Below are 13,209 nucleotides of genomic sequence, written 5' to 3'. Positions count from 1 at the left end.
GATTTTATTATTATGAATTGTTTTACGTCACTTATTGCTAAGCGAATCACTTATCTATTGTTTAAGCCGCGAATCATGTAATGGTTGCACAATTGGCCTGGGTCTGGCAGTGCGTAGTACATGTGGTTGGGACGCGGTGGTTGTCGGCTCGGCGCGATGCTATCACAGATTGACGCTAAATACGCTCCCGTCGCGACAGCAATATCAACTCGGCAATGACGGACTTCACGTTACGTAATGCCGTTTGCGTCCAACTTTGCTGTCGCCTAAGTCGAAGAATTAAGGTTAAGACGAGTGAAAGTTGATCTATAAAAAACAAATATACTTAATTACGACTATCGGAAGGACGCAACGTGATTGATAATGCTGAATTATTTTGTTGGATGACTAGTGAACTGTTTACGAATAGTTACGCAGTTTCAGCGTTACGTGAAGCTGTATTATCGAATACTGCGTAATATTTCGAAAGCATAACAACTATCGTGTGTTATGCGAACCTGAAACCGAACGTGGAAAGTTCACGCTCGGCCAAGCGCGACCCTCGTAGCGCTACGCCGCGACTCTGCTTTGCGTACTGCAACGCGCGGCTCGGCCGTCTACGATATCTCACGCTGGGCCTCATGTTTCGAATCTCATATTATTTACAAACAATCTTCGAGTTATGCGTGTCTGTAACATAATGCATTTACATCCAATTCTGTAAAACGAATTAGGAATTGCGAAAAGTTTTAAGCCAAGTTGCACGGACTCTTTAAGACTGCGTGGATAACTAAAATGATTTTGCATGTAGCCTACAGAAAAGCCAGGATTTAAGTTTAAATCTTAACGGAATATGCCTTTGGCCAGCGAGGTAATGGGTTTTTTTCGATCGACGAAATCATCAGAGATTTTATTAAGTTAAGAAAACGAGCTTCGAAAATGCGATGACATTAAAGGAACATAAATTACTTTTGAAATACGGAAACACATAAAGGTATTTACGTTCAAGCGAACTTAAAATATTAAGAAACACCTCCTCGGTTAAGTGGTTTACGTTTATTGCATTTCTTGGGGTATTCAGATTTTATAATCATTATTATCAACTCGCGTTCGGAAACTATTAACTTAAGTATAAAAATAAAACTTCTGGGTATAACTGAGTAACGTTTTGGTATTAATTGCATATTTATATCAAATAGCACCGCATAATTTTACAATTAAACATATCTAATGCCATAGACATCTATTCAAAGTAGTTTCTACCTAATTTATAAAATGCCGTTGCTCATGTTCACAGTCGTATAATTTCGCAATTTATAATCATTAGCGTGTTTCTGAAACGGAGGCCGCGCAGGCGCAGGGTGCGCGAGCGAGGGTGCAACTTAATTGAGTCATCTTGACGCGTGATTGATTGCTGCGCAGTCATGATTGGAAAACATCAACTAATAAAAGCGGTGCGAATTCAATGTAATGTTTTTGTTTGACATTGATGTGAAACTTTTTCTCGTGAAATTTCATACACAAATTTAATTACACCCGATTGCCCCCTTTGAGAAATATTCGATCTGTCTCGGACGACAGCCCTTCACTTGTCTGCGCCGACAGTGGCGGCCGAAAGGTGCGCGGCACGGCGTGCTCTGAATACGACCGTTATAATCCCTCATCGAGCGTAACATGCACAGTGTAAAAGGTATCATTAACGATTGCCTTAAAAAGGCAAGCCAGGACAATCATTAAAATCGTAAAATATTGCAAAGAGAAAAGTTCGCGTTCATAAAACAAAAAGTGACAGGTCTCGATACGCGAGTTTCCGTTCCTACGAAAGTGAACACAATGATGTCAGCTAGCGATAAAAACACTAGTGCAAAAAATGCTCTGAATGAGTGGGCGCGCATTAAGTTGACGCCATTTAATCGCGGCCATGCCGGGAACACAAGCCACGATAAGTTTAGTTAACTTTCTACTTGCTCATAAATACTCATAATGCTCATACCAAGATGTTATTATATATTAAAGATACTATAGTTCTTATTTCCAAGTAAGTTTTGTTTGTACAATGTCTTTCAATCCGATTCCGTCTTAATTCAAAACCAAAAAAAGTTTTGATTAATGAAAGACTTTAACATAATTATGTGTCGCATCTAAAGACTTTTACCAAGGGTCGGTGCGCCGTGCAACCCTTCAACCGCCTCGGAATATCAATACCGAGAACTGTTTAACTAGAAAGATGATTAATTGCTGCCATGCGCTTTGATTGATCGGTCTTCTTAAACTTTTTTGCCGTAACCCATTTATACAATGAGAATATTTGCTCTGTTAACGTCCCTTTAGACGACGTTTTAAAAACCGATTTATTACATACTTAAAATGCACGGTGTTTTCTCATAGCGTGCGAACGTTTCGAAAGTGGATGTTTGGATAGTTGGTATCAGCCGTTTATTGGGACGTTGCAACGGTGTTTAATTAGGTGTTAAATCTGGTATTCGGCGTGGTCCGGCGCACGAGCAGCGGCGATGGTATCGCGGCAAAGCTCCGCCGAAACAAGGGCGGTGCTGCGCCGTAATTACGACTCTGCCACGCATGCCCGCCCGCGCACCCAAACTCTTCACTAAAATTTCTTAAATCTCCTAACCGCTTTTTGACACGCGAAACTTATTCAGATTGCGTGTGAATTTCAAATTGCCAGCCACGGTTTATAACGAATAATTGCTTTTGTTAGTTTAGCGATTAAAAGCATGGAAATGTTTATTCTGTTTGTGTTTACTTATTGGTTTAAGAATCGATAACTTTACCTGTAGATACATGTATAATTTAACCCATAACGATGATAAGGCAGAATTGAGTTTCTACATATTTATACTTATAAAATAATTTAGTATTTGCTGAAGTTTCACAATATTTGGTTTATAAATTAAAATAATCTTGTCTGTTTCACCGATGTTTAGATCGAACAAAGGAGCTACAACCACAACATTTCAAGCACCACGATCGCAAGAATGTAATCTTTTTTCTTACTGAAACAAAACAGAATGCTCGTTAAGGAAACACGATGTTTGCCGCATTGAAATTATTTTATCATATACAGTAAGGTTATTGTTTAAAGGGAGCGATATTATCCGAGCCGCGCGCTCCCGGGGCGGTCATTGTGTTCCTATATGGCGAATGTCAAAAGCGTCGTCTTAATTATCGGGCGCGGCTTTACAATGCGGACTCGATTGCGGCGAGATAAGGCCTCCATACCTATCTGAATCAGTATTGAATGCGATACTCCGGCCCGCGCCGCACCGGGCCCACTTACAGCCTTAATAATAACTTCAAACGTATGTCGCATTGTATCTCTGATTATTCAGATCTAAGCCTATTCAATACAGATAAAACATGTTTGAGCTTGAGCATGGATTATTAAAGAAAAACGAAAGAAAATTCAACTGCTGGATAGCAATTCTATTTCATAAGCGCTGTCATGGTGTTGGCTAAGTTAGGTATACCGGGTGTGGCCTATAATACGAGCAAAAAATTAAAACATAGATCCTCCTCGTCAACTGAACAACATTAGTTCAGCGACTTTTAAACATAATGGAGTCTTTGAATCTTCGTTTTTTCATACAAATTAAATACTGCTATCAATGTACGCCATCCTAGAACACAACTGACGTCGCCTGTCACGCTACAAACATCAAGCATTTTGCTTTACATTGCTTCTTCGAATAAACTTAAAAGTGTAATAAAAATTAAAAAACTAACTACCTATTTTTAAAAATCGCTGAATTAACGTTGTTCAGTTTGACGAGTATGATCCATGTTTTAATTATTTGTTCATATACAGGCCACACCCGGTATAATAATGAGTTCAACGCAGACAGTTTAAGAAATCTATCAAATAATGATTGATTGTCTATAGTCAATAGAAATAATAGAAACTTACAATTAAAAACAATACCTACTAAGTGGATACACTTACAACGATAAATCTAAACAAGGACCAGGTTGTCTAGTTTCCACTGGAATATCTGGTTTTCAAGAAAACTAACCTAAACTAATGCAGTTTCATTGTTATAAAGTTCTCGTGTTAGACCTTATTACATGATATCATTTCCCGGGAAGTGTCAGGATGATAATACGAGGGGATTTCCGATTTCCATGGTAAATACGGCGCGTGGGTTTATCTTTTGTCTATTGAACATTGATAATTTTCTCAGGAGATAATGGACAACTTGAGTCACGCAATTACTTTTCCACTTTTGAGATTGTGTAGGAATAGTATTGAATGTTGGTAATATAAAGTGTTTTATGTCTATAGTTCTTTTAAGAAGTGATTATTTACAAGTGAAGTTCGGTTTGCAGGTTGGTTTGTGTTAATGTTGCGGTTAGCAGGCGAAGGCGGGCGAGGTGCGCGGGCGCGGGTAAACTGACACGAGATGTGCGTGCATGCGGTCACCGCTTCCTGGGCTACCGAGGAGTCGGGTCTCTCCTAACATACGCAATTAATTAACATCGATTAAATATTTGTTATCCTACCATTACCCTTTTCTGCCGACACACATACGGAGATACGAGTACAAACATCTACAGCTCTAATTCAGCTATTTTTCATGTCGTCGAAATCAATGTCATTCATATATCACTTTCTGAAAAGATTTCCAAAAAAAAGTTGTTATAATTGGACACGTAAAGACTACACGTAGATTCAATACTAACTATCCTAGGTGTAACTACGGATTTCCTAGTACAAATAATAATCAATAACCTAACCAATATAAAGTTTGAAAGAACCATCGCTAGAAAACCTGATATAAAATTTTAAAAAAATTAAAAAATCTAATCGAAATTCAAATCGATCCACCCGTTTAAGAGCTCGGTGCCACAGAAAGACACACATACAGAGACACATAGCGGTCAAACTTATAACACCCCTCTTTTTGCGTCGGGGATTAAAAATGGCTATGCCTGCATGGGATCGCGAGCTTTGTGCGAAGTGCCAAGGTGTGACAACTGACTGAGTGCGATGAGGCGCGTAGGCGAAGCGTGGGTACCCAATAAAATTATACGTGTTGCACTCAACTCGTAAATATAGAACAAAATCGATTACGTTTCCGCACAGGAGCAATAATTTCGTACATTTTATTATTGCGCGTTAGAATTATAAATTGAGATGTTCGGCGAGTGGCGGCGCGCTCGTGTTTTACGATCGCCTGTGACTCTTAAAGCGTCGGCGCAGCTTTCTAAGGTCCGCGAGCAAACATCCGGCCGGCCCCGGCTCACCGTTAACGCCGATAGCTTCGATTGATTTTAATGCTAAAAAGTCATCGAGCTGCAGCCCCAGTTGGTAACTACGTGGTCATGTTTATTCATAGGCAGTACTTCAGCCACATATTTGCCTGTCCGCTTGATCCAGCTCGCTTGCCGCACAAAAAGATTAATTTATGTAATTTATGTAAAACGTTTGGAGCGAGAGGTAAAGTGTAAGAATAATGTGATTGTTCGCTGTTGAATAATCATCGAGTCAAATATGTCGCTGCAATTACCTCGTCTTTACAAAGAAAACAGGTGTCCCATTACCAACGTTAAACTGACATAGTTTTAATTGGTCACTTGTTCAATATATCTACTTTTATATGTGTGAATATATTTTCATACAAATTTTAACTGGTCCAACAACATGTATCACACTAATATACCCAGTTATAAATATCAAAATTTTTAAAAACCACCTTCTACCAGTTAAATAATGATGTATTTCGGTCCTTCAACAATGAAATTACATATTTACCTACTTACTAAATTTGTAATTTCACGTTAATGAAATATTGTTAATCACATGAAAACTAAATGATCTTAATCAGATTATAGCTAGAAAGGCAAATACTAACCTTGACAGTTTGGTTTTTGAGGGGTTTGTCAGGGTCGTGCAAGTACTCGAGCGTGATGCCGTAGAACTGGCCCTTGTTGATGTAGGTGATGCGATCGTCTTCGCGCCGCTGAGAGCTGCTGCTTGCCGTCTCCAGATGGTACTTGAACCCGTACGGCGAAAACCTGTCCATAAACAAAACCTTCCTTAGTATCATAACCGACTCACCAATTTAGATCTAGACAGATAAAAACGTAACCGCCGTAACTGGTAACGTTCGCGCATATGCTACAGTAGGTATGCAAACAAAATTACCTACATCGTACACGTCGTACATCGTACGTTCATGCAACATTTAGAAAAAAGTGCGATTTCTTCTCCGAGATACTTATCAACGAATACACGTTCTTGACAATAATTTCCATGAAGTGAGCAATAAAAGTGTGCAAAAAGTGGAAATCTTAATTGCAGGCGCAGTAGAGCCGTCGGTCGCGTTACATAAAGGCGCAGAGATCCAGTTCGTAGCGCGCAGTGAAAAACTGTTTTCTCGTGATTTCCTGAGCTTGGAACCCACGGAAGGAAAAACCCGCTAATCGATGATTTAGCCGTGATCGCATGTCGCGGCTCGTTAGCGCGCGCCGCGGCCGTGCACGCGCAGCGCGTTGTCGCCGCGGCGATCTACGCCTACGACGCCGAGGTGTCACACCGAATGACACTAGGAAACGTCATTATCAGCCTACTTTATTACCACTCTCGCGCTAAACAATGCAATAAGATAAAAGCAATAAATAATTATGAAAGATTTAATCCGGAATGTCGGGCCGCCAGTTTACATTGATTCCGTTCTTGACTGGCGGTTGCACCATTAAAGCTTATTGGAAACAATTTGGTAAACAGGCCCGCTGATGTTTGCGATTTAAACCGAGCCCGGGCAGATAAAGGCCGTGTAATGCAAACGCGGGCCGACAGTGACGGATCGGCCGCGGCGCGCGCCTATCTGATGCTCTCTAAGTGATTCCGAGCGCAATTTCCATTTGCAACGTCGCTCTCTATTGTCATTTTGACTACCCTTATCCTTTACGTTCTCGGCGAGCTGTCTTTACATGGATTTAGAGACTAATGAACAATGAGGATATCTAAGATGTATTCCATCAATATTTAAATATACTTACAAAATTGTTATTATATTTTAATTTAAAAATACAATTTTCATCATTATCGAGCGCCTCAAAGTATCCTTCATACCCAATAATAAATAACACATTGTTTTCCAATGAGCTTCATTACAAATTTCAGCGTCGCAGCATCCGAAAAAAGGTACTTCCTGCGTGAAGACGAGGGCTGTTCATGAATAAATCAATCGACGAGGCGCGGAAATTGATGAGTGCACAAAAACCTTCAGAACGTTGCGGCAACAAAGTGCTAACAATAAAAACGCACGGCCGCCGCGGGACGCCCCGGCTGCGCGCGACGCGCCAAATTAGATGCGCATAAATCCGACGCAGTTTATGTAGACGCGCCTTAACAGCGCCACACGACTTCTGCTCGCATCGCATCTCCACTATGTACCACCGCCTCTCAAGACGCGGTCATCGAAAGCCTTTTTTCCCCTAAACGAAATTAATTAACCTATTAACACAGGCAATAACTCCCATAAACAACTAATACGACCCTAGGAAAACAGTTATTTGCGAAGAACGAACTGCACAAAGATATCGTCTCATCATTCGTTGATGGAAATTGAAGCACCATTGTGTGCGCGAGACGAATGCTTTTACTGATACAATGCCTCGAATGCCTGCGTATATCGGGTTTTGTTTCATTGAAATTTATACTGTTTTGTTTTGTTTCAACTGCATCAGTATTGTTTGACTTTCATACCAAATATTGTGGCCGTTTCTTCTCATTACGAGTACCCATATTCCAGGGTGATCTCGCGATTGATCATAATTATCATAATTAGCACTAAAAGACAGAATGCTTTAAATGGGTTAGTTATGGGTATCTTTGGAAAGGATGCTGGCCGGGGTCAGCTATTACTGCTACTAGAAAATTAAAAGATGTTATCTGATAATGTTAGGGTTGGTGCACGCGTGATAGCATGCCGGTGTTGCGCGCGCGGCGGGTAATGAGAACGCTTAGGCGGCGTAATGGCGGCGTTCTGATTGCCGGGTGCACTACACACTCGACACACGCATCGCAGCACAATGTTGATGCATCACAATTACCTAACAACCCAAGTCTAGGTCCTACGGTTTATCAATCGAAGTTATCGATATTTTATTTATTTCTGTGATTATATGTATGCGAATTATAATTTCTCAAACCATATCACAAATTTTATCTTCTATAATAAATATGGTAGGTACGGTACGGTGTACCCGTTACTAAATGAATTAAAGCTTCTAAAATACTAAATACAGAAACAAAAAGTGCTTGAAAAACTCATTTTCAATAATAATTATAGGCTTCACAAGTTATAACGGGTAGGTACATAGTCAATCAAAACTTATCTAATATTGTATACTGGCCGCATATTGGTAGGAACAGAACCCTACTTTGCGCGTGGTATTTTAAAGGATAATAATGTTTGTAATTATAACCACAAATTATTGTGGAGCCGTTGACACTCGCGTGCGGCGCAGGCGCGTCCTGAAGCGCCGTCGCGATATCGCGCTTCTTGCTCCGCTAATGAACTTGTGAATTAAAATACGATTTAAAGAACGGAAATGTTATCATTATGCTTTAACCGCCTCGACTCAAGAACTTACTGCCTCTAATGACATTTCTTGAAACCAACATTTATAAGAAAGCTAACGGAATCCAAAATTTAAAGATCCCATTCCATGATATGGGAAAAGAATGTAAATACCATTTTGAAGTGATAATCACATACGCACACATTAGTTGATTAAGTCACTGGCTTTTAAGAGCTCATTTCTGTGTTGAGCATCGGGAGAGTAAATAAAATGTCTATTGGAGGTATTAGTTGGTCGAGGCGAGGATCCGTCGAGTGGTAACGGCCGGTAAGTAATAGGCCAAACAAATTTGTGAGGGCCCCGGAGTACCGCGGCAGAGAGGCGAGGGCTGATAATCGTCGGGAACGAGCGCCGTATCGGTATCGAGGTAATTTAAGACTGTAGAAGCGACCGCGTTATTTGGGCCAAATGCAAGCAAGTAATTATTATCGAGATAATAATGCTAATGCACTTATCGTGTCGACAAGCGCTTCCGCCGCGGCGTCGGCGCCCGCGCAGGCCCCGCACGACGATTTGTACGGAGGGCGCCGATTTGTGTAAAATGCTCACTCGTAAATATTTTGAATGCGTTTGGTACTTTTTCGTAATCTACCAAAAAAAAACTGAAACGGTCATGTAATAACAAAGATAAAAAACAGATACTTACGTTTCCTACTCCGTTATCCATTAAATCGCTTGCGTGAAACAAATTTATTTCCATTATTCAATTGGGTGCGTGTAAAATACTCATGAATAAGTTACTTACATAAATAGGTAGGTATACTAATTACTCATGATTTTAATGTTTATTGGTCATATTATTAGTAACCTCAGTTGAAACAGTAAAGTAGGTAGGTACTACAAAATATTTTTAATTTTACATTAGATGTATAATTGTCGTTTATTTTTCGTAACAACTCATTGCGACTTCTTATGCGAATAAAACAAATACTGTGACTGGTAGTAAATTAATTAGGTCCTTACAAGAAAGGTACAAGCTATGACAATTTTAATTCAATAAGAGCTATCAAGCCATTTTAAGCATGTGCTGATAAACAAACTCAGACATATCAGTGATAATCAGAGATCAATTTGATAAGACATGAAAACAGTTACAGCGTTACTTAGCCTTTTAAGACTAATTTAATTACTTCTTGAGAAACCAAATAGGTCCAGCGAGTCATTTACTGCAATGTGATACTGACATCTCACACATTCTTGCATATAATGTACATAAATATCACCAGTAGGTACCTAGGGTAATATTTTTGAATTAATCTGTGAGGCTGTCATTAAATAACTGATATTATTTATTACAAAAATAATTTAATACACCGATGAATGTGAAGAATTGACTGTTAAATATTGAGGTGAGTTTAATTTCTCACATACAACGTAATTAGCAAACAAAAGAAAATATCCAATTTACACGTACCCTTTTACTGGCACAGTCGACGATCACGAAGTGATATTTAGCACCTCTTAGAAAAACTATCCCGCCGCGATGGGTCATTGTAAGTGAGAACATACACTCATACGTACACAGCGTTTAACAGTTAGATGAGTAAATATTTTTAAACTTTTTCTAGGCCTGAAATTGTTAAAATTTTCCTTAGTCACTTAATGTATCCTACGTATTGTGTATATATACATATGTTTAACTATAAAAAAACTTTATTGATGTCGTACAATACATTATATCTCATCGCTTTTTGAGTTTTGTTGACCCTGCTCTACTTTTCTTAGAGAATTACACTTACTAAGTCAGTACCACTTCTTTGTATGTACGGTACGTAACTTTAGTTCTGTAACATAAACATAATGTACTGGCCGGTTTCATATAGGAGTAATAAAGTTTTACGACGGAACACTGACTTGCAAAAGTTGTTTTGGGTAAATGCAGACAAGTATCTACGCTTTGGGCATCTAATAGGTATAGTCGAGTTCATAAACTTGTGAGCAAAAATTTGATCAAAAATATCTGAACACGCTTCTAGGTTGTTAACAATAGAGTCGTGTTCAGTTATTTTTGATCAAATTTTTGCTCACAAGTTTATGAACTCGACACTTACTTAATGATAAACCGTAAGACGAGATAACTTTTTCTGTGCAAGATTTTGAAGAAACCGGACTCCCGCGAGTTTACGACGTTGTTGCGTGTTCTCAGCACAAAATGTTTTCCTAGAAAGGGTCTTCGGCTGGACACGCGGCGAGGTGCGAAGTGGTCGGTCAATAAGGTCGGGCATTAGAGCTGCCTCGCACACGCTGCACGCCACTTACGCCAACAAACGATTTAATCAAACTGTTTTATGCCAGTGTTTACTCTATCTCTTTACGGCAATTCAGTAAATTGTTCCGTTTTGGTACAAGCGCTAATTAAGGACTCCAAATTGAAGGGTACCTTAACCGTTTGACTAATTTACAAAACATTCCGATACATGGAAGTTTTCAAGATCAAACAAATTACTTGATTAATTTTTGTCTTCCGGTTAGGTGTTTTAATGTAGCGGACCGTGATTATTTTACGATCGTGAATCAAATTAAAATATATGCCGGCATTGGGATTAGGTATACAATTATGTTGATTTACGTTGATTGTAATATATTGCAAACGTGCTCTTAAGGTGACGCGATATCGATTAAGATGTGTCACTGTTGACCCTCTGTTATTCAAGCTGGAGGTTGAGGAAAACTACTCCTGATAATATCTCGCATATTTAACACAAATAAAGTTTTATGTAGCAGTAAACTATCGAAATGCGAAAAGATAAAGGGCGAGCGGTTTAGTGAATGTCACTGCGCGCTTTTATCGGACGCTCGGTGTCGATTTGCATCCGCAGTTCAATTTAATGTGGGTAGCACAAGCACAAAAAAATGCACACGAGAAAAACATCCAGTAAACTTTTTCTTCCACCTGCTCGAAATCTTTTAGTTAAAGCAAAGATGCCGAAACAAGTTCATATTAAATTAGGATTATGTATTTTTTTTTCAAGACATCTCCCCTTGCTGTGATTCGCTTTGTTCTTATCATTTTGTCGTATTAAGACGGTTAGAGTAAATAAGACAATAAATAAAGACAAGAAATATAATGGTTAATGAGGGTGATATTTTAGTCCAAAATTCCAAATTATAATTTTGAACGCATCTTTTGAGTTATCCTTTTACTCATTTTCTGCTGTTTATTGTAGTATTTGTATGATCAATATTAAGAATAATATTTATTAGGCGAATCATAAGGATATCCGCTCGTGTGATACACAGATAAACAAAAAAATAAGAACGTCAACTTGTTGTTCACAAACAACTGTGACATCATATGCTAGTTCAAAGGTGTGAAAACATTTTCCCTTTCCAAGAAAAAAATACTAATAACCAAATCCAAAATGTTGTAATTAACCTCACCAGGGTTAACACCTTAAAAACTAGCAAGTCATACTGGTGTTCAAATCATCAAAACTATGGAACTTCTACACTTAATCATAACGATAACCTATTACCTGTGACCCCCCCATGAAAGAATAAATAAAGGGCTAGTTATATCGTGAGAATTTTGAAAAATTCATCTTTATTTAATCAACTACAAAAGTTATATAACGTTTTAAACTTTCGTGATTCACTCATAGTCAAAAGAGTAGTCATAGTAGTTTGGAGGGATGATCGGTCGGACGTTGTTAGTGTTGTGTGTCGGTGTGATGGGGTGACAAATAAAAATGACCAAGTGCGGGTAGTTCGAGGTACGAGTGGTGCTAGGCAGACTTGACACCCCCCACTTCAGTCTACTCGTGACCACGGCCACTGTACCTAATATGGTCGAAACGTCGAGGTAAATATTACTCGTGTGTGTTAGCGTGATAAGTCCCGTTGGTGGTGCAAAAGTTATATGTAAAGGTTAGCTTCGTATGTCCTATCTAGTCATGGTTTCAAGGAACTACACCTAAGGCCGTATTGTCTAAAACACGGGTGCCTAAATCACCAAACCAACGAAACCAACTTACCAATGAAACGGATACAAAATTCAGATCTATTGTCAAGAAGACATTAATATCTAAGGCGTATTATTATAAAGTTAATGATTATATCATGGACAATTATTTGGAAATAATTCCGTTCCGCATTGGCGATCCCTTACTTCAAATAGTGAACCTACTGTGTAAAATACTTGTGATGTATAGATATTATTTAATAATATTGTAAATCTGTTTACAAAAAATATACCTCGTTGAGTTTCTTGCCGGATTCTTCTCAACAGAGGTTTTTCGAACCGGTGGTAGATTTTTTTTGACATTCATAAGTGCTTGTTATAGCCTAAATTGAATAAAGATATTTTGACTTTGACTTTGAAAAGGTTCCATAGCCATGACAAAAAAAAATCTGTTCACACTTACAGTTTAGCTATCTGTATCTTGTCGGCATCGTTCTGGCGGCCGAAGTCATGCCAGGGGCGCGTGCGCGGCGCCTGCGCCGGCGAGTGGTGCGCGGACGGCGTGCCGCGCCCGTCCTCCGGGGGCTGCTGGCAGATCACCGTGTAGTCGAACGACTGCGAACAACAACCACGTCAGAATGGACAGAAAACGACACAAGGAAACAACAACAGATGACAAACAACGGGTTTTTGGAATCACGTCAATCATTGTTTGGGGGAGG

The 13,209-nt window shown here is 39.2% G+C and overlaps 1 protein-coding gene across 5 annotated transcripts in view; it reads right to left on the bottom strand.

The window, feature by feature from the left end:
* grh (grainy head) overlaps positions 1 to 13,209 on the bottom strand; it is a 142,617-nt gene that overhangs the window by 20,890 nt on the left and 108,518 nt on the right. For all 5 annotated transcript variants that reach the window (XM_074101601.1, XM_074101604.1, XM_074101603.1 and 2 more), the window contains 2 exons: positions 12,951 to 13,102; positions 5,850 to 6,012 (listed from right to left, as the gene is read on the bottom strand). In XM_074101601.1, coding sequence (XP_073957702.1) covers positions 5,850 to 6,012; positions 12,951 to 13,102 — 315 coding nt within the window. The remainder of the gene's footprint in view (positions 1 to 5,849; positions 6,013 to 12,950; positions 13,103 to 13,209) is intronic.

The sequence above is a fragment of the Choristoneura fumiferana genome, chromosome 18 (assembly GCF_025370935.1).
Source record: "Choristoneura fumiferana chromosome 18, NRCan_CFum_1, whole genome shotgun sequence".
In the NCBI taxonomy this organism is placed as follows: domain Eukaryota; kingdom Metazoa; phylum Arthropoda; class Insecta; order Lepidoptera; family Tortricidae; genus Choristoneura; species Choristoneura fumiferana.
Note: the sequence above shows the minus strand (reverse complement) of the source record. Positions and strands in the feature narration are given on the sequence as shown.